General features: G+C 49.6%; 2 protein-coding genes and 1 long non-coding RNA gene across 8 annotated transcripts in view; 1 reads left to right on the forward strand and 2 right to left on the reverse strand.

Annotated features, from left to right (window-relative positions):
- DHX9 (DExH-box helicase 9) overlaps positions 1–213 on the reverse strand; it is a 28976-nt gene extending 28763 nt beyond the window's left edge. Inside the window, exon 1 of the mRNA XM_064454404.1 lies at positions 22–213. Coding sequence (XP_064310474.1) covers positions 22–132 — 111 coding nt within the window. The 5' untranslated portion in view covers positions 133–213. The remainder of the gene's footprint in view (positions 1–21) is intronic.
- Positions 1–5869, forward strand: LOC135313891 (uncharacterized). The gene is made up of 2 exons (XR_010373383.1): positions 1–111; positions 859–5869. It is a non-coding gene; the product is annotated as an uncharacterized LOC135313891 (long non-coding RNA).
- Positions 1409–21225, reverse strand: part of NPL (N-acetylneuraminate pyruvate lyase) — a 26992-nt gene continuing 7175 nt past the window's right edge. The window contains exons 4-17 of one of the 6 annotated variants that reach the window (XM_064454410.1): positions 18550–21117; positions 16092–18345; positions 15629–15722; positions 11665–11733; positions 9959–10047; positions 8741–8828; positions 7730–7787; positions 7564–7639; positions 6198–6290; positions 5226–5374; positions 4982–5028; positions 4091–4175; positions 3186–3225; positions 1409–1818 (exon numbers count right to left, since the gene is read on the reverse strand). In XM_064454410.1, coding sequence (XP_064310480.1) covers positions 1667–1818; positions 3186–3225; positions 4091–4175; positions 4982–5028; positions 5226–5374; positions 6198–6290; positions 7564–7639; positions 7730–7787; positions 8741–8828; positions 9959–10047; positions 11665–11733; positions 15629–15648 — 966 coding nt within the window. In that variant the 5' untranslated portion in view covers positions 15649–15722; positions 16092–18345; positions 18550–21117 and the 3' untranslated portion in view covers positions 1409–1666. Of the gene's footprint in view, positions 1819–3185; positions 3226–4090; positions 4176–4981; positions 5029–5225; positions 5375–6197; positions 6291–7563; positions 7640–7729; positions 7788–8740; positions 8829–9958; positions 10048–11664; positions 11734–15628; positions 18346–18549; positions 21118–21225 lie in introns of those variants that run through there. The other 5 variants (XM_064454407.1, XM_064454409.1, XM_064454408.1 and 2 more) reach the window with 5 other exon arrangements.

Consider the following 21225-nt stretch of genomic DNA (forward strand, 5'->3'; position numbering starts at 1 on the left):
GGGCGCCGGCGGGGCCCGCACCTCGCAGAGGAAGGTCTGCCGGCTCCGGCCGCCGCCGGGGCGGATCTGGTATGCCGGCGTCACCCTTCTCCTCCCGCACCAGGCGTACAGGTAGTTCTTCACGTCGCCCATGACTCCGGCCGGGGCTCGGGGGGAGGCGGGGGGGGTGATAAGCTGGGCCGCGGCTCCCCCTCGCCTCCCGGCGCCCCTTCCCGCGCATGCGCGGCGGCGGCGGGACGGGGCGGAGCCGCGGCGGGGCGAGAGGCCGCGTCATGGCGGCGCCGGGCGGGCCTCAGGGCCCGTGTACGCGCGCTCCGGGGCCTCCTCTGCCCTACCACAGCGGGGCGCCGGCGGCGCAAGGCGCTCCCGGCCTTGGCAGAGACCGGAGCAACGCGATTGGGCCCGCTAGGGAAGTTCACACCTTACCTCCGCACCTGTACTGAAATACTGGGAGAGCCACAGCCTTAGTGTGACAGTGATGGGATCTATTTTACAAAAGGGCCTAATGAGCAATTTCCCTGTCCTCGGAGGCCAAGGGACCCCGCAGGCCTCAGCCACTCCTGTCCCACCGGCAGTGCGGAGGGAATCCCCAGCAAGAGGGGCTGATTTCACCCTCTTCCCCGTGCTTGCCACAGAAGAGCTCTCCTAGATTTCTTACAAATACTCGGGGGGGGGGGGGGGGGGCGGGCGGGGAAGGAAGCTTTTATTATTATTTCTTGTTCAGTGGTTACACAGTGAGAGGAGGTTAGTAGAATTCTTCCATGCTCTTGTGTTACAAAAAGTTAGCGATGTGCCTCTCCACATTTCCCTTTCTCTTCCCTCTTTCCAAACATCCCATGCGATCATTTTTGCATGCAGGAGTGCTGTCGGGAGGTACGGGCCGAGTGGTAGAGGGCACGGGACCTCGCATTTGTCAGATACACCTACTACTGGACTACAAAAGCTCAAGCTGGTGGACAGGCATAAGTCCAGGATGCAAAAGAGGGCTTTTCAATCTGACAGCAGATGACTTTCTAACATGGATGGAAGACAGTATTCTGCACTGCAATATAGAAATGTACAGCTCAATTCTGCCTTCATTTTGTGGCAAGGAAAAAGATAAAAGAAATACCTGGTCATTAGAGAGCCAAAAGCTTTCTGTTGCAAAAGTTTAAGTTTTGCATTAAGTGGAGGTGCAGAAAGACAAAGCGATCAGACAAAAACTGCAATTAGTCAGTATCCCAATGACTCTGTGACTAACAGTAAAATACCCATCTAAGCAACTAGACAGTGTCTCACCAATGTTTAAGAACACACTGTAGCGCTGGAGATACTTTTGGTGGAAGAGGAGAAAACATGATCTAGCTGGAAGGAGGGTAGAGACAGATCTTCCTCCTTTCCAGAAAAAAAAGGAGTCAGGATCCTTCAGTGGGGGAAAATTTGCCTTTTTAATTTTTTATCAAAAGATACCAGCTAGTCCTGCAATGCAGCGCTGCAAGGGAGCAGAGTAAAGTTACACAAAAAGGTGACTACACATGTGCCAGCAAGGCCAGCCCTAACAGGAAGGGGCTCAGGCACATTGCCAATCCCCTGAAAGAAATCACTGCTCATCACGTGCAGAATGTGCCAAGTGACACTGAATCCCAGGAAAGGAACCTCCACTTCCAGATCGACATGGAAGTGAACATCAGTCACCATCAGGCCACACAATGCTATCCAACTTGGCTTTGGCCTTGACGATGAACTCCTCAGATGCATCAACAAGCGGAAGCCGCGGAGGTCCCATGGGAATGCCAGACACAAAAGTCATTACAGCTTTAGTCTGTGCAACACCAAAACCTGGGAGGACAAAAGCAAAATTGGGTCATTTACAGCTCATTTTGCTTAAAGCAGTCTCTATACAGGGGTCCATAAAAGCAGCACCATAGAGTTCCTGTGTAACGTGGCATAATCCAGACTTGAAGCAGAATTGAGAACAGTGTAAGAGGAGGTGATCATACTTGCAGACAGAGAAGACATTACAGTAACAAATACACCTATTACATTTACTTGTATTATACCATCATTGTTTCCCTCCTAAACATAACAAGCGGACTATTAGACATGCACTTTGCAAACTACTGTGTCAATTTTGCAGATAACCAGGGTCGTGTGTGTGTTCCTTTCTCCTTGCCAAAAACGTATTGCCATGCAGCCCTGACAACAGAAAAGATGTGAGTCCTCTACAGGTAAACCAAGCAAAAATGGGGCTACTTCAAATTTACCTTCACTGGTAGGCTGAGCTATCTCAGCCAATTCATCATCCCAGCAACCCAATCTTTGCAGCCTCATAGCTATCCTCCAATGCAGACTCACATAAAATAAAGCCCTGGAAGTAGTAACATCCTGCTGACACGTGACAATGACATTGGGTGCCAGTTTAAACCACCATGGGAAACTTTAGGAGGCCTCTCTGTCCACAGCTCAAGTCTCCTTATGTACCTCTGGAAATTTGGTGTTTCTCTTTGCTTAAAAGGCTAAATAATTATGCACTTGCTCTGACTTTTAACCCAAGAAATACAACCAACCACTAAAGCTCAGCTAGATTAACTGGGGCTTGCATATGTATAGCAAAACTACAGTGAACCTCTTCATCAAGTGAAACCATGAAATGTCCAACTCAGTCTCCCTACACTATTCTTAATTGGTTGGCTTTAACTGCTTTTTATATTAAAACTGGGGTTTGTTTGTAAAAATCATTCAATTTCAAAATGCTTTGTCCTTGTAGAGCCTTGAACAGCATTACTCTTAAATTATAGCAAGGCAGGAAAGACAAGTATCAGAGCTGTATTCCTACTGGAGCACCACCATTTCAGAAAAATGACTCTCTAGAAACAAAGCTAGAAATGAGCTTTTGGAAAGAGAACAAAAAAAAAAAAAACCACACCCACAGAAAGAGTCAAGATAAAAAAAAAGGATAAATCAGAGTCACAGCTTTAAAGCTGTGAGATTGCACAGAAGGAAGAAGGAAGCGAGAGTGGAATCTGTCAGGGATGCTTGGTCAGCTCCCTTTTTGAGCTCCCAGCTGCTACTAACTCAGGAAAAAGCACACGCAACATTTTTTCACTGCAAAATCTTTCAGGAAGGAAGTTCTGAGGGTACAGCAACTGGAGCACCAAGTCTGCATTTTCGGCTATTACAAGGGAAACAGGCAGTGTGGGACTTACCTAGTTTGATGACATAGCTGAGAAATTCCCCAGTGAGAAACTAGAAAAGACAGAGAGTAGTTTAATAACTCCTGCAAATTTTAAGATGTAAAAGCATGTAGAGCTATTATGATACTTACATCTTATACAACTGTTGTACAGCTTTGAGAAAAGCCCTTAGCCACCTGGCCACTCTATGGGAAATACTAACCGAATTCCACTGGAACAGGAGAGGGAGGGATGGTTATAATAAAACCATCCCTCCCTCTCAGTCTATCACTCATGTTCAAGCTGTCCCTCATTAAAAGCAGTCTGAGAATGCTGATAAGTCTCGTATCAGCTCTAAAGGTTTACAAATCTGAATATCCACTGCCTAGTGAAGAGATTTCCCAGAGCAGATCATCTTTCAGACATCTTTTAGACTTTCATCCTGAAGTCACTTCTATTTTAAGGCAAAAGAAGGATTCCTCATATGTCCCACAAAAACATTGGGTATAGATTTCATACTGATTGCTCAGAACTCCTCACAAATCTTCAAGGTGCCCAAGACTAAGAGGGGTCAAGGCAGAGCTGCTTTGGGACAGCTTTCTGCCCTACGTCATGTAAGGTAACACCAGAATATTCCCAGCCAAGGGGCTTGGCCACTGTGGGCTTGTTCAAGGAGAAAGGGCAGGCCATTGTTCACTCTGCATAGATGAGATGAGAGAGTTGAAGGATAACTAAGGCAGATCATGGTTAAAAGTTAGTAAGGACTGGTCAAAGAGGTGAGGAGGAATGAGTAACAAGCAGGGGGGCTGGAGTTGAAAGAAGTTTGCTTTAATAAAGCTACCTCACGGTATGGATGACAAAACTACGTGGAAAACAGCCCCAGCAAAGCTAGAGGAGAAAGAAGGTTGCTCCTACTGGGGACAGTGAAGATACCATACCTGATACTTCCGTGCTAATGCAAGGTCTGGCTTTGCAAAGGCTTGTAACATCAGATTGGTTTTTTGGCCCAAATAGTTGTATGTACTGCCAAAAAAACCCAAACCAAAAATAGCATCAGTAAATACAAAGGGGGAACTTAGAACCACTGACACAAAAGATTCAGTAGCCACACACTCTCTGTTGACATTATAAGAATGCCGTTATTATAACAGAAATTCATGCAATCTATGTGTGGTTTATACTGTCAAGCATCTGAAATATGCCAAGCCCTACAGAAGAGTTTAAGGAGCAGATTTCTCTTCCCAGTTCTTTCCAAATGGAACTGATCTTCAAAATTAAAAATAAAAGAAGCAATTAGACAATACGGAAAGTCAATCACTTAATTTTCCAGTTGCTTTTTCATTTAACAGATCATTACTTAAGAACACAGATATCATGCAGTAATTCATCCGAGCAGCGTGGTATGAGGGGCAGAAGACAAATCAGAAATAAAACTCAGCAGGGCCCTTTTCCTCACAGGCTTCTCGTGAACTAACGTAAATGATTTTAACCTCTTTGAGTTTTGGTTCCTTACCCATATAAAGAAGATAAAAGGGATTCCCTACTTCAAAAAGCTGCCATGAGGGTAAAGAAATACATTGAAACCATTGGGTCATCTTACAGACTGCAGCAATAATCACCCAAACTAACATACTCCCAAATCCCAGATTATACAACTGTCCCGTGGCTAGCACTGGAGCTAGCTTGTCTTTCTGCTTGCTACCTGCCTTACCCTGCAAAATCCTCCATTGCTGTGACAGAGGACAGTTAGAGAAATACTGTGTAGGTAGTAGAAGATACAACAATAAAGTGTGTGTGTGTTGCAGGGAAGGAGACCAAGCCATACTGACCTTCCAACTGCTCCATCTGCCCCTATTGCCAGTGCACTCAACAGTTGCTAGTTTGGGGTGGGGGGAGGAAAAAAAACAAAACAAAACACATTTTTACTTCATGTAACAAAAAATAAAAACGAAAAGAGTGGTGGGAGGGAGAAGGAAAAACTACCTGGCACTGAAAGTCCAGGGTTGCTTTTTTCCCCAAGGCTGAAGCAAGAGAATGCCACAGAAGAAATAATTTCTAAGAGGAGCTTCTTACCTCATCCACCCCATAAAGAAACACAAACTCTTCTCTCTCATTCTTGTTTATACACTGTGCAAGGTCCAAGAGGTCTGTGTCACTGAACTTCACGCCCTGGAAGGTGGGGATCTGCTCTTTTATTCCATCCAGCAACTCTTCAACACGAACTGTGCAGAACAGCAATCTTATATGAAGGAACACACCCGTTCTGGAAGGTTTCCCTGTCTTGGCCCCGAGAGGAAGACTTACTATTTCACAAGTTGTTCACTTTTGGCCTAAGTCTAATAAACTATATAGCTCTAAAAGAACCGGTAAGACAACTTCAGGGTGATTATTCCCCAGAGTTATACAAAAGACATCTTTCCACCCTCTTTGAAGCACTCCTTTTACCAGATCAGAAGGGAAAAACCCTGGATAAGTGAAAGTTTATGAATAAACTGGCAACAACATATTTGAGAATAAATATACATCCAGAAACACCATATAACCTGCTGTCGAGGGCAAGTAACCACAGATCTGTGCTCTATTCCCTATTCCTCTGCTAAATAATAGGACTTGGGAAGCACTGTAGTTTCACATGTAATTTACTAGCAAAAATGACTATGGAGTCAGCATACACCAAGAGAGGTGGTGGTAACTACCTTGCAAAAAAAAAAAAATAATCGGGATTCAACTATGGTTATCCAAGGCAATTACCTATCCTGGTCCACACTAATTGCAAAGCCACAGTCAGCATCCCCTCCTCTGTCCCAGTTGTTCGGTAGTCATAAGCTGTGACTTTTTTTCCAGTGAAGAGGAATTCAATTTATTTTTCAGTCTTGGATTCACCTCCCCTTTTCGGAAAGGATGCTTTCCACTATGGCTTGCATGTGATGGGAGCAGAGGCCACACACCCTGTTGAGGCTGGTAGACTAATCACACCGGCCACTGGGATTACTCAGGTTGCTATGAGCCTCTGGGCTCGAGAAGAGCTGACTAAGCAGTACTTACTCTTCACACCCGTCAGAGGAGGAATGTGATAGTAATAAAATGGAACCACAGGGGCTTCAGATGCAACCTTCTGTAAGAAAGCAATCAGCTCATCTGGAAGAAAACAAGCAAGTACCCCCATAAGAGAAGGAAACTATTCGTAGTGAAAGACAGTCCAGGTTCACAGCAGCCAGGGTATACGGAGAGGCGATCTACAGCTTGTGTACCATACACAGAGAGTCATATAAAAACCCCAAATGTAACAAAACTCACTGGAAGACCTTAGGAAAGGCAAAGACAATATTTATTTTAAACCAAACCAATTTTGGTAACTCACACATTTTCTTGCAGATGCAACTTACGTATGCTCTCACGTGCAAACTGCAAGACCCGTGTGACAAAGCAGTCTCACCAGCACACTTGTGTGCAACACGGAGAACAAGGGATCAAGTTCACGTTCACCTCCCTGTGATACTGCTCGATGGTGATGACAAATGGGTTTTTGGACAACTTTTTTGTACTGTTTTAGGAATCAAAGTATTTACATTCTTCCCAAGAATATTGTTCACTGCATCCTTCATAAATCTTAGGCACTCTTCCCACTGGCAGAGCAGGAAGAGCAGTGCGCTGAAACCTCACTGCTATTCTGCTACTATCAGCAAAGGTTTTCTGCTGATCTTTGTGCTGTTCCTCTGTGCTTACCAGTCTGATTGCCACTGATTGGGTCCTTGGCTATCAACATCAGCCATTCTGGCAATCCACTCTGGTTTCTTCTGGTGCCTTCATATGAACATTTCCATTCATAATTCACTCAGACAAATTTTAACATTTCCGTTACAAAACCTCCACTTCATGTGGTTCTTTTATGTTCTGTTTGTGATATTAAAAGCAAAACACTCAATCTGTAAGTTCTGAGGTAACCTTAGGTGCACAAAACCAAACCTGATCACCTCTGTAACAAGAAGCATGCCTGTGTATCAGCAGTTTGTCAACTTGGTCAATGTCCAGCAAGGGTCAGCATGGAACCAGCTGCTTCCTAGCGTGGCCCAGATCAAGCGTGAACTCCATACTCTCTATTCAGAAGACAGACTAGTTAACTACTCTTTCCATAAGCAACTCTTCTTTTCACAAGGGGCTAACAAAATACACCCCAGAAGACATCCTTCCCACTTCTTACTGCGAGACTTCTGATATCTCCCATCTTTAAAAAGAAAAAATGCTTCTTCTAGGTTTTGCTTTTGCATGACATCAGACATGACCAGCATGCGAGTATCATCACCAAAATACTTTTCAAAGAAAGAAGATTTTATTAATCCTTTATCCATGATAAAGGTTTGGAGGCCAATATAAAAGGGCCTCCGCAGGTCTAGCAATCACATCTACTCACCTTTATTTGTGGGTTTGAAGAAGGAGGGGGCTATTACAGCAATACCACTAGCACCTATGGCTGCTGCATGTTTTGCCTGTAAAAGAAAGAATGGAAAGTATCTGAAAGTACATCTGCTTTGTATGTATTACACGCACAGTGAAAAGGAAACGTATGATATACACACCAGCTCTTGCGACTCTGGCAGGCTTAGTGCTCCCACATGAATGATCACATGATCCAATCTGCACAAGAACAAATTCAGAAGAAATGCTGACATATTTGCAAGGCTGTCAAGGGGGACAAATCTTAGCATTTTATTAAGAAATTAAAATTAAGACATTAAGGATTTAAAGGGATGCTGGGTAAAGGACATTGAAGTGTACGTTTGCTTTCTAAACCTATTTCTCTGCAGAACTACCAGAAGAGTTCAACCTCACAGCAGCACCTTTGACTGCTTGTCTGCTCCTGCCAAGAAAATCTCCCAGGTTCCCATCCATCAGCCCCATTTCTGTGTTTTTCCTTTATATCCACACAGACTGTGAGCCTTCACACCAATTTAGTTCTGCTCACTATCCTTCTCACCCCAAACACCTCCTCCTCTCCACATCCTCTGACATAGCAACTAAGAAGGTGGCAGTGATGAGTGATACAAGACTATGGCAGGTACAAAAGATGGAGAATAGAGCTGCAATTGGATACACAGGTGCAGATCTGGGTTGAGTCCTTTCTTCTGCCACTGACTTTGCATCTTTAGGGGTGCACCAAAACACTGTACACCTCAGCTTCCCCCATACCAAGTCATGCAATATACTAAAAGGTTCAGAAATGCTCACAGGGCATAAATAGGCAGATTGCTCTTTACATTCATCTCAAGAATAAGCAAAGGGCATAGCCCTTTTTTTTCCCAGAACCCTTTTGTGTCCTGCTGCCCCTCTGATTACCAAAGAGAAGGACTCTTACAAGCTCACTAGGCAGCAGAAGCGGACACCAGCTAACTGGCAGTGACAAAAATGCAGACTTCTATGATAAAGGAGCTAGGGAACAAAGGCCAATGCCAAAATACCCCTCCCTCCTTCTCCCCTCCCCCCCCCCAAAAAAAAAAAAAGGCAATCATCAGATGTGGCTTTGCAATCAGTCAGGCATGGCTGTATCATAACACGAGATCTGGAATCCCTGTTCACTCTCAGCTACTCACTTGTCTTTTCCTTGGCGCATCCATTCTTCCGCCAACTGCTTCCTCTCCTGGATGTTAAGGGACAGTCCTTCTCCTGTTGTACCATTCACTGTTTCAACACAACACACTTGCTGAGGCCCAGCCTACACGCGTTGGCTTTACTGAAGACAAGAACTGACACTTGATGATATTAAACAGAAATATTTTTACCCCAACTCATTTTAAGATGCCAATGGTCCACACCAGCATCTGCATGGGGGTTGCAGCGTTATCATCACTAAATGCCTGTGTCGGAAACCTGGGCGTTTTGGGATCAGCAGCAATGGGAGGGAGGAGACAGAATCAGCTGCCCAAACTGGGAAACTGCCCCCGAGCACCTCCTCCCCAGTGACACTGCCTCCTTCCCCCAGCAGTGTCAGTCAGGCTATGGCAAATGCACAAAGGGATGCCCAGCTAGCCCCGCAGAGTGACTGTCTGTCCTCCACTCCAAGGAAACCGCCTGACCTGAAATTTGGTGTCTTTGTCATGAGTTCAACCACGCGTGCTACCTAGGCTAACGCTCCCCTGGAAACCAACGAGATGTCGCTATGTTTATTCACAAACAACAGATTAAAATGTGGTAGCTGAAGTCACTGCCATGGCTGGCTCTGCATCTTGGCACTCTTTTGACGGAAGTTTTGAACAAAAATCTTATCACTGACTTCAGCTGACTTAACTATGCCAGGCTGGGAGTGGAAGTGGTTTAGCAGATGCTGCATTCTCTATCCAGCCGTCCCTGCTGCCCCCACAGCAGTCCCCAGGGCAGAGGCAGAACAGAGACGGGAGTAGCGACCACCTCGGTATCATACAGTGTACCACAGGTTTCCTAAACAAGCCCATTTGGCTTTGATGAGCCCACTGAATTGCCTTGACTCCTGAGCGGATGCTCTTTAATCAGACCATTGGCAAAGGGGAGAATCATTCAGTTGAGACTTCTCTGCCAAGACAGCATTATCCATTCATCTCTGGAAATGTCACTGTATGAAGGCAACGCTTATTATACCCCACACGGAAACTGGGTGAAGGCAAAGGCAGATGCCTTAAGCATTGCTTACACCCCCTCCACTGATGAATATAAATGTCTAGGATGATCCCACATCCACAGTCCCTCCCACTACAGCTCTTATCAGGCAAGATATCATAGGACTGCCATCCAGGCAAAAGTGGTGTGACACAGTTTTTGTCAAAAAAACTACTTACCAAAGACATTCTTCACCTTCTGCTCGCTCACCAGATAATCCACATATTGATGAATCACGGAAAGGTTAATTTGTCTGAAATGAAAGGAACTGCAGCAATGTTAGGAGCCTCAGCAACCATAGGTCTCCACCCACTGATATCTTAAACTTAGAGATGAAGAAAACACAGACAGACACGTATTTTTAAAGCCTCGCATTTGTACACACACAAATTACCCCAGGGTATGATACACACGTGCTGAGGGTAAAATTTCAGGTAACAGTTCTGTTCTGAATTCTTTTGTCCAGTTTCTCTTCCTCCTGACAAGGAGTTCACTGTTCCAACCTTTTATCCCAATTGGTAATTACTGCAGGCTTGTCACAGCAAAGTACTTTTTTGGGGAGATGTGAGAGAACAAGGGACTCTCGAGCCTTTTTGACTGTTGAGGGAAACAGGAGTTCTCTTGCAAGCACAAAGATATTTGTGCGGGTGCTTGCAAACAGTAACTTGTAACTGCTGGACGCAGACCGCGAAATGGCATCTGCTGGATGTGACTTTGACCTCTCTCTCATTAAAGGATGAGGAAAGCAACAAACTTCCCTCACAAACAGGGGAAACTGAACTCTAGGCTTATCTTCCCTCCAGGACAAACTTGTTGTGTTTATCAGTGTATAATATTTCACCGTTGTTTTCATCTGTCAAACATACAGACCAGCCCTATAGCCTGGAAGTCAATTTTGGGACCTTGACTGGATTCAAACATCACCCAGAATTTCATACCTGCTTCTGGAGGACACATCTTACAAGGGCCCAGGCACGTGAGGCAGCGGGCCCAGATCACGCTCCAAATACCATCTTGCAATAAATTTGAGTAGTAATAAAAAATGAAATCAGAAATAAGTTTCCTTTAAAACAAGAAACAAAGCAGTGACTGCAATGCAAGTGAGTTCCCTGATTGAGATAGTACCATGCTTTACAGCACCTCTCAAAAGTAAAGGATCACTTTCAGAGGACTGTACTGGCAAATCTCCACTGTCTCCCTCAGAAACACATACAGGTCTTGACACACCCCCCATCAGAGAAGCTCAGGGTCTTTTGCTGACTCCAAACAACTGTCTTGCAACATCGAAGTGCAGTAGGGAGGACATCTGTTTACCATCCCTGTTTTGAGGAAGGCTAAATTTCAACTTTTGATTTCATGTTATTTTCAGAACTGTGCAGCCCTTGCAATATTTTCTTTTGGTTTAGACTAATTCCATGCACACATATATACACATGAATGCTTGCATGGGTTAACTAGGGTAAAGAAAAGTGTAAAAGGACATCAGATTTTGACAATTATTTTCTAGCTCTCAAGAGCTCTTTTTAGCTAGGACCGTGATTTGCCTTAACAAACGTGAAAATACCGCCATGCTCTATGCATATAACCTTACTATGATTTAACATGCACCTACAAAAGCTGTAGAAAAAGAGATGCGAGACCGATCCAAATTCTCCAAACGCAGACCTACAGCACTTGCTAGGCAACAGGAGGACGCAGAGGCTAAGGGAGCCCGTTCCACTGTTAGTGGGACCAACCTAGCAGTTCCCCCATCCCATCAGACATCTGATTTAAAACCAAAACCCATTAGTTCCAAATATGAAAGAAGGGAGACAGGATTTTAAGGTAACAGTAAGCAGTGCAACTCCTGACAACATGCCATGTTGTGATACAGGGCCATACTCACCCGTCAGGAGTCATCGGAGTGATTGCAGCCGCTACAAGACCCTGTAACTTCTTCCCAGGTGTCATTGAGCTGTTTGGAAAAGAAAGAGATAAGCACAGTTCCTGTCTTTATTTAAGCAGAGCTACAGCTAACTTCTGGTAACAGCAAAACTAGACAGGCAAAGTTCAGAAGTGGACTTTGCAAGGGCGTTATTTTTCCTTAGAATTGTCTTTTTCTTATGGCTGTTAAAAGCATGGCTTCTTGCAACTAGCACCATCCCAGGCTGGGGCTGGGAGCACCAAGCACAGTGATTTCAGAGACGCGTTCTGTTTTACCCTTCCTTTTGCCTCGTACCGATTACGATCTAGCACACACCTGGTAATGGCCGGTACCTTGAAAGAACACTTTTGCAGAGAGAAGCAGGCTCAAAGCCTTCTCCCGAGAAAGGCAACCTCACACTGACACCCCCCCACACAGACACCCAGCGACCGCGGCGGCCCAGACAGGCCTGCGGGCAGCTCCTGACCGAGCCGAGGGGCGTCCCCGGCCCCGCGGGCTGCGGCCGCCCGCGGGACACCGACGGCGCCCGCAGACCACCCCCGGCGCCCCCTCACCTCGCCGGCGGCCGGCCCGCCTCCCTCCCTGCCTCCGGGGCAGCGCCTCGCTCCGCGCGCGACCCGGCCCGGCCCGGCCTGAGCCCGGCCGCCGGCCGCTCCCCCGGCCTGAGCCTGGCCCGGCGCGACCCGGCCGCCCCCTCTCGGCTCGGCTCGGCTCGGCTCGGCCCCAGCGGGCCCCACGCTCACATGCTGCCGTGTACAACCCGTCTGAGGAGGCAGAGCAGAGTGCCGCCAGCCCCAGGGCGGGGGCGGCCGGCGCCGCCTGACCGCTCTCCAGGGACAGCCTCTCTCCATCGCCCTGCCGCTGCTTCCCTGTGGCTGCCTGCGGCCGCCGCTGAGGCAGCCACCACCCCCACAGCCTCCCGTAACCTACGCTCCACAAGGCATGCTTAAAAGCTGGGGCTTGCTTGGGCTATTAATCACTATTTGCAAACTTTTTAAAATTAAAAAAAACCAAACAACCCACTTTTTAAAACAGATAAACAACCGGGTGGAGAGATCAGAGAGCTAGCTGCACATCCGGGGAGACACCCCATGCTTCGCTGGAGGAATTGATATCCTGAAGAAAATGGAATTTTCTGCTAAGTAATAACAACGAACCACGTGAGCCTGGCAAAACAGAATTTGGCGGCCAGAAAAGAGAGGTGAAAGCCAGGGAAGAATTTGTTTTACGACTTCATCCTTGAAGAGAGCTGGGAGACTGATAGAAGGGAGCCTCCCGCCTCAGAAGACATTGAGAACTGGGTGATGAATTGTATAGTCGAGGAGAACAACTAATTGGGATGTTGATAAGAACTAAAACTAAGTGTCCTTTAGGTGAGCTGTCCTAATAATACTAAATATCACGCCCATAGGCCAGAAACCCCACCACCACCACACTTAAATAAGCCATTCACTCTCTGGGCATGCACGGTAAATTTAACGGGAGCTGTACCTTTAAGGTGAAGTGAAAAATTATTAGCTGAGGGGTGTGGATATTAGCTGTGACTGACACATTTAACTGCATAAATGCCTTGCAGTGTCTCGGTGTGGGGTGCTGGCTTTGCGGAGTTACCAACTAGCACCCATCTGTGTGCAAAAATGAACTAAATACCAGACCTCCGCTCTGGGGGGAGTCTGACGTTTTGCGCACCGGGCGAACGAATGCGCTTTTCGGGAGAACGGAATGGTACCTATTGCAGCCAGGGCAGAGCACCAGGGTGGGAGATTTGGGAGTGTTTAGTTAACAGCTCTATGAATTTCAGCAGGGATTTCTGCCCGGGCACAAGTCGCTGTAGAGAAAAGGGGATATCTTGTTGTTGACAGCTGAAAATTGAGGGGCAAAAGGACTACCCCCTCCCCACCCTCCCTCCTTCTGAGCACACACAGTGAATTAAAATCACACTGTAGCTTTAAAACTAAGCGGAAAAGATACAGACCAATGGAAGAAGGGGATGCTCGGTCAGGTCAATAATTATGTATTAAATAGGCGTGGTGTGTTAACTGTCATGTATAAATGTCAAAATGAACTCCAGTAGGTGCTTGATTTGTGGAAATATTCCGCCTTGCACACAGCGCCAAATAAAATAACTCCTTGTCTTTAATATGCCCAGTGTTAAGGAGCTTTATTTCTGCTTTTTGGTGTCATCAGGAATGACACCCATCCTGAATCTCACCCTTTTTCAGCACCTGCGAAGGCCAATGGTACTGTACCATTTGGCAACAAAGCTCTTGGCAACAGGTGGTTGCTTCTGGTCTCTCATGGAGGTACACTAAAGGAGGACAAGCATAAACAACTTTATTTCACCAAGCAGCGAAAACCAGAAGAAAAAATGATGAGAAGCAGGGGTGAACGGAAATCAATCAACCCTCCGATAACACTTAACACATAACAGCTTTGAGTTGTCAGTCAGGGTATTAGTACTACACGTTTATACACAAGAATGATGGTCCAAAGTGCACATGCACACACACACTCACAAAAAGGAACTCTCTCCCTCTCCTGGGTACCCAGAAGGTACTACTGCAAAACACAAAAGGCACGAAACTGAGGTGCGAAAAGCCAGGGATCACCCTGCCAAAGGCCCCGATCTCCGGGGGGTGGGGGCAGGGTGTCACTGCCACACAACCCATCCCGTGACCACAGTCATGATCCGACCGGTTTCTCTGGAGTGGCGGTACAGTCACCTCTTGCCTCCAAAGTTAAAAGGGGGCACAGTGTCAGTGAGTTTAATACCCACTGTGGATCATCATTCTCCAAGTTTCTTTCAGCTGTTACCATTAGCAGTCAGTCAACAATCTACAATAAACTATCAACCATGTAACAATACTCAATGTTATAACAATAATTAACAATAGCAACAGGCAAACATAGGGTCATCATCCTGGGGTTGTGTTGGGACATCTAAAATAGGGATAGGATTTGAAGGTGCATGGGTCCAGTTTAGGGACACGGCAGTTTCACGAGTGGGATTTAGGGGAGCGTTAGTCTCAGGGACAGGTTTTAAGAGAGTGTACTTCACAGCAGACATGGATTCCATTATGATGCTCTTAACACAGCGTATAATAATACAAACTACAGCAATCACAATTATGATCATTATCACAGACTGAATGAGGCTAGTTAGCCATCCCAATAAGGAGAACTCAAAGGCACTGAAAACTTTCCCCAGCCAATCAGTCCCCAGTGCAGTGGCGATTTCTCTTGTGTCTTTAGCTATTTCCTTCATTGTATTCATTTAGCAGTCTCATACCAAGGCCTCTTGGGCCAGTGGTATAACCACAACGGGGGCATTTTATCTAGGTCCTTAGGCCCAATTTCTGTTTGGCAGTCCCAGAGTGGAGACTCTTTCAGGTGTGCCTTATCTTTTCCCTCATACTAACTAGGTGCCTAGGTGTAGCTGGCCCATGTGCAATTGAGTGGGCAGTCAAATGAGCTGTTATTACATATGCTAGGGTATTCATTATTGTCCCTGTCTGGGTATTTGCTACACCAGGAATCATTTAGTGGCTTAGTGTAGAATGATGAGTGATCATCAGCATCCCACAGAGAGCCGCGTTCAGTGGCTCCCATGGAACTTCGGTACAGGGTGTAGTGCCATTGACACTCCACCCCATGGCTTTACAGGTTGGTTGGAGACTGTAATTATATTTGGCACCCATACTGAACTAGCATTTATCATGCCCAGTGACCGGCTATAAATGATGTGACTATAGCCTACGTTCCCTCTGCTTTCCCAGAACTTCCACCTATAATTGTTATATTGACTCCATGTTAATTCAAGGGCTAGTAATAATGTTGATGTCTTGTACAAAAATGCAGACCTGGGGGTGGGTAAACAAGCTGTTATGGATGTCAGATTCATCATCCACACAAATCTCATCATCACCTCTGGCACTTCCTCATCATCCAGGTCTGGCTTATCTGCAGTAATTGCTGTTACTACCAATACAAGCAACAGAATGGTCCGTACCTCCATTGTCCTGTAGGAGAATACAAAAAAATGGACCTTGGCCCCTTGGGACTGGACTTTTGGGTTAAAGTCCTAGTGACAGGCAAACCACAAGCAGCCAAAAGCACAACAAAAAAACCCAATGAGAAACAGGGGTAAACTGAAAACAATCAACCCTCCGATAACACTTAACAAATAACAGCGTTGAGTTGTCAGTTGGGGTACTAGTACTACACATTTATGTACAAGAATGATGGACCAAAGTGCACACACACAAACACTCGCTCACAAAAAGGAGATCTCTCCCTCTTCTGGGTACCCTGAAAGGCAGAATCACTTGTCCGGGGGGGGTGGGGGGGTGAGGGTTCACTCAAGGATATATCCAGAAGAAATCACTCGCCCAAAAGAGGAGAGGGCACTCAATGCTGGGAAGCTTCCTCACGTGCCATCCCAGCCCACGGGGAGCAGCTTCAAACAACAGCCCAACACTCCAAGCAGACAACTCCAAGGGGGTCTCCAATGGCACCAAATTTATACCCTGGGTCAAATCTCAGCCGTACCCATAATTGGGCATGATCCAGAAGCTTCTCTGAACCAAGGCACCTCATGGGATGCAGAGGCTCTCTGTTGACGATGGGGTCCCACCCCTCCCTGTCCCCTACAGAGGGAGGGGTGCACGTGCTGGGGGCATGGCAAAGCAAAAAGGCATGAAAATGAGGCACGAAAACTCCAGGGATGACTTTGCCAAAAATCCCAGCCTCTGGGGCAAGGGTGAGAACATTATACCTGCCACGTGTCACCTCTCAGGCTGCCGCCTTCAGGTCTTGAAGAGAGGGTTCTCTCCTGAGAATGATCCAGGTGGGGTTGATGTAAAGGTGAAGGCCACCAGTGAACACAGACACTGTGCAGAGCGCCATGGTCAGGGGGAGAGAGGCACTGCTGTGCCTGCCGGCAGACACTGACCCCAGCAGTGGGAGCAGGACTGCATCCCACGTGATCAGGGCCATGCCCTGAAGTTCTCAGCAAGAAGGGGCTGTGCCCAGAGCTCCGTCTGTGCTGCATTCAGCACCATGCCCCAGCTGGGCAGCTGTGACACGATTCCGCTCAACACCCTCTTGGGGGGCAAAGCGGCAGCCCATGTGACGAGGAAAGCCAAAAATTCATCTTGGTTTGACAAAAATCTTAACTGTTGAGAATAAGGAGTGCGATTCGTCTAGAATTATTCCTGGAGGGACATGACCCACGGGGTCCTGGGCCTGTGTCGGCCACTGCCACCTCACTGGGACATGGGTGTCTCCCAGGGATCCTCACCAGGACACGGGCACCCTGCCAGCCTGCGGTGCCCTCCTCCTGGAACATGGGCACCCGCGGGGCACCTCACAGCCATGGATGCCCGCCCTCTCACAGCCCAGCTGTCCCACTTCTCCTGGAACGCATGCTCTGCAAGCTCACATACAGCAGCCTGGCTCGCACCACTGCCTTTCGTGTTGCCCCTTCCTGGATGCCCTTGGTACCAAAATGGCACATGGTACAGGAACAAAGCGCTTTATTGATCTGACGAGTGCTAGAAGATTGAGGAAGTAGGCTGCTCCCAGCAGGAGTTTTGCCGAGTTTCCCAGGCGTCTCTGCTGCACGGGCATGCTCTGGCTGTCCCCTCTGGGGAGGCAGAGATGAGCCCCGGCCTTTGGGATGCCAGTGGGCCCTGGCAGCACCTTTGGGAGGGCGGAAAAGGGGGACCCTCCCCAGAGGTCCTCAACAGAGAGTTGCCAAGTGCCCGTTGGCTGTTGTGCCGGGCGGGCACGGGCAACCCACCAGGACGCGGCCGCCCGTTGGCCATGGCCACCCGCAGGAGCATGACCATTGGGGCGCTAACGGCCTCCAGCCAGCAGAAGTCGTCGGTGGAGGTGCCCTCACTCCCGGGGCCTTTGGTGGGCTGAGGCATGTCCTGACGCACCAGCTGCCTGTCACCCTGAAGAGAATTCACTGTTAGCTGGGTGAAAATACTACAGTAGGGAAGGTTATCCACCCACTTCCTAGCAGCTGCCCCTCTTCCTGGTGTGATGCTTGCCCTCGCACCAGCCTTGGAGGTCCTAAGGCCTAAGGGACCCAACGGGCCATGAGCAGGCACTGGCCACTGCCACCTTACCCCTAGGGCCATGGGGAGCAGCCACAACACACCTCACCGGGACATGGGCACGCACCAGGCACCGCAGTGGGACACGGGCACCCACCGGGAACCTCAGGGGGACGTGGGCACCCTGCCAGGATGTGGGCCCCTCCTCTTGGGACGTGGGCACCCGTGGAGCCCCTCACGGCCACAGATGCCTGTTCTTTTCTGCCTCAGGTCCCACCCGCAAGGACGCCCGCACTCACCTGCACCGCTGCATTTCATCTTGCCAATCCGCCGAGAGCATGATCTAGGTGGAGGTGCACGAGGAGCTAGGGGAGGCTCTCCTCCGCTTGCCTTTTTCTTGCACCTTCTTCTCGGAGTGCTGCTGCCGGAGCTTTTTCAGGTGGAGGCGGTAGACGAGCCTGGTGCACTTGGCCAGCAGGGCAATTTTGGCCTCCAGCTGGCGGAGCACTTCATGAGAGCTGAAGGTGCCCTCTCTCAAGCAGTCTCTCCCCATGGAAGATGAGGCCAGCCATCCCCTTCCCTGGAAATGACAGGGGCAGGGGCACAATGAAGTGGGCGCAGCCTGGGTGGCCGAGAAGTGGCCTGCGGGGCTTGGCTTCCTCTGGAAAGACTCCAGCCGCGCAGGACTGCTCTGGGCAGCACGCTGGGCTGAGCACACCTCTGGCAGGCCCCATGTTGTGCTGGGGTCTCCCGGAGGGTTTCTGCCCTGCGGCTGGGCACGTACCTGGTAAAGAAGCAGAGGAGCTCTCAGGGCGTGCCGAGGCTTTCTTGCCCGCGCTGGGTTTTGTTTTTTCCTTGCAAGCCTTCTTCGCCAAGCCTTGCAATGATGTGCTTCCCTGCTCCCCACAAGCCGCTCCCTTCCTGTGTGACTGATTGCGATGTCTCCCTGTCCACGGGGTCTGTTCCCATTTCTCCAGAGGCGAAGCGCAAACCAAAACAGGAAGCACAGCCACAGGCTTTGCAAGGCCCTGCAACACAGCTGGGTCCTGTCCGCCTGGGCAAGGGAGTCCCAAAGCTGGCCCAGAAGGTGGGGCGGTTCAGAAGCCATGCTCTCGCTAGCAACGGGCGGTTCCTTCGAGCCCTCCGGAGTTTCAGCCATCCTCAGCTTGACCCACCTGCGTGGGTTGTGGAGGCCAATTCTGCTGTACCATTCGGGGACCACGCTCTCTGCCTGCTTCAGGTCTTGAAGAGAGGCTTCTCTCCCGACAACGACCCAGGTGGGGTTGATGTATATGCGAAGGCCACTGGTGAACAGAGATACCGTGCAGAGAGCCACGGTCAGGGGGAGAGCTGGGCTGAGAGTTATCATGGTCTCTCCCGAGGAAAAAAATCCCAATGCGTGAGCTGGCTTGGGCTGTCAACTTGAGCAGAGTTCAGGCAGTGACCACCAGCACCGAGTGGCTGCCTTGCGTGTCTCAGCTTGCAAGGGTTGCCGATGTGACAAGTCATGGGCTGATGGCACGCAAGGCTCTGTGACGTCATGAGGCCTTTCTCCACCACCCCAGCAGGTGATGGAGGCTGCGGCGGAGCTGGGGAGGACCTGTGTAGGTGGATTTTGAAGCCCGCTTCTCCCACTGCTGTGCCTGCCAGCAGACACTGACCCCAGCAGTGGGAGCAGGACTGCATCCCACGTGATCAGGGCCATGCCCCGAAGTTCTCAGCAAGAAGGGGCTGTGCCCAGAGCTCCGTCTGTGCTGCATTCAGCACCATGCCCCAGCTGGGCAGCTGTGACACGATTCCGCTCAACACCCTCTTGGGGGGCAAAGCGGCAGCCCATGTGACGAGGAAAGCCAAAAATTCATCTTGGTTTGACAAAAATCTTAACTGTTGAGAATAAGGAGTGCGATTCGTCTAGAATTATTCCTGGAGGGACATGACCCACGGGGTCCTGGGCCTGTGTCGGCCACTGCCACCTCACTGGGACATGGGTGTCTCCCAGGGATCCTCACCAGGACACGGGCACCCTGCCAGCCTGCGGTGCCCTCCTCCTGGAACATGGGCACCCGCGGGGCACCTCACAGCCATGGATGCCCGCCCTCTCACAGCCCAGCTGTCCCACTTCTCCTGGAACGCATGCTCTGCAAGCTCACATACAGCAGCCTGGCTCGCACCACTGCCTTTCGTGTTGCCCCTTCCTGGATGCCCTTGGTACCAAAATGGCACATGGTACAGGAACAAAGCGCTTTATTGATCTGACGAGTGCTAGAAGATTGAGGAAGTAGGCTGCTCCCAGCAGGAGTTTTGCCGAGTTTCCCAGGCGTCTCTGCTGCACGGGCATGCTCTGGCTGTCCCCTCTGGGGAGGCAGAGATGAGCCCCGGCCTTTGGGATGCCAGTGGGCCCTGGCAGCACCTTTGGGAGGGCGGAAAAGGGGGACCCTCCCCAGAGGTCCTCAACAGAGAGTTGCCAAGTGCCCGTTGGCTGTTGTGCCGGGCGGGCACGGGCAACCCACCAGGACGCGGCCGCCCGTTGGCCATGGCCACCCGCAGGAGCATGACCATTGGGGCGCTAACGGCCTCCAGCCAGCAGAAGTCGTCGGTGGAGGTGCCCTCACTCCCGGGGCCTTTGGTGGGCTGAGGCATGTCCTGACGCACCAGCTGCCTGTCACCCTGAAGAGAATTCACTGTTAGCTGGGTGAAAATACTACAGTAGGGAAGGTTATCCACCCACTTCCTAGCAGCTGCCCCTCTTCCTGGTGTGATGCTTGCCCTCGCACCAGCCTTGGAGGTCCTAAGGCCTAAGGGACCCAACGGGCCATGAGCAGGCACTGGCCACTGCCACCTTACCCCTAGGGCCATGGGGAGCAGCCACAACACACCTCACCGGGACATGGGCACGCACCAGGCACCGCAGTGGGACACGGGCACCCACCGGGAACCTCAGGGGGACGTGGGCACCCTGCCAGGATGTGGGCCCCTCCTCTTGGGACGTGGGCACCCGTGGAGCCCCTCACGGCCACAGATGCCTGTTCTTTTCTGCCTCAGGTCCCACCCGCAAGGACGCCCGCACTCACCTGCACCGCTGCATTTCATCTTGCCAATCCGCCGAGAGCACGATCTAGGTGGAGGTGCACGAGGAGCTAGGGGAGGCTCTCCTCCGCTTGCCTTTTTCTTGCACCTTCTTCTCGGAGTGCTGCTGCCGGAGCTTTTTCAGGTGGAGGCGGTAGACGAGCCTGGTGCACTTGGCCAGCAGGGCAATTTTGGCCTCCAGCTGGCGGAGCACTTCATGAGAGCTGAAGGTGCCCTCTCTCAAGCAGTCTCTCCCCATGGAAGATGAGGCCAGCCATCCCCTTCCCTGGAAATGACAGGGGCAGGGGCACAATGAAGTGGGCGCAGCCTGGGTGGCCGAGAAGTGGCCTGCGGGGCTTGGCTTCCTCTGGAAAGACTCCAGCCGCGCAGGACT

The sequence above is a fragment of the Phalacrocorax carbo genome, chromosome 6, assembly GCF_963921805.1.
Source record: "Phalacrocorax carbo chromosome 6, bPhaCar2.1, whole genome shotgun sequence".
Lineage (NCBI taxonomy): Eukaryota > Metazoa > Chordata > Aves > Suliformes > Phalacrocoracidae > Phalacrocorax > Phalacrocorax carbo.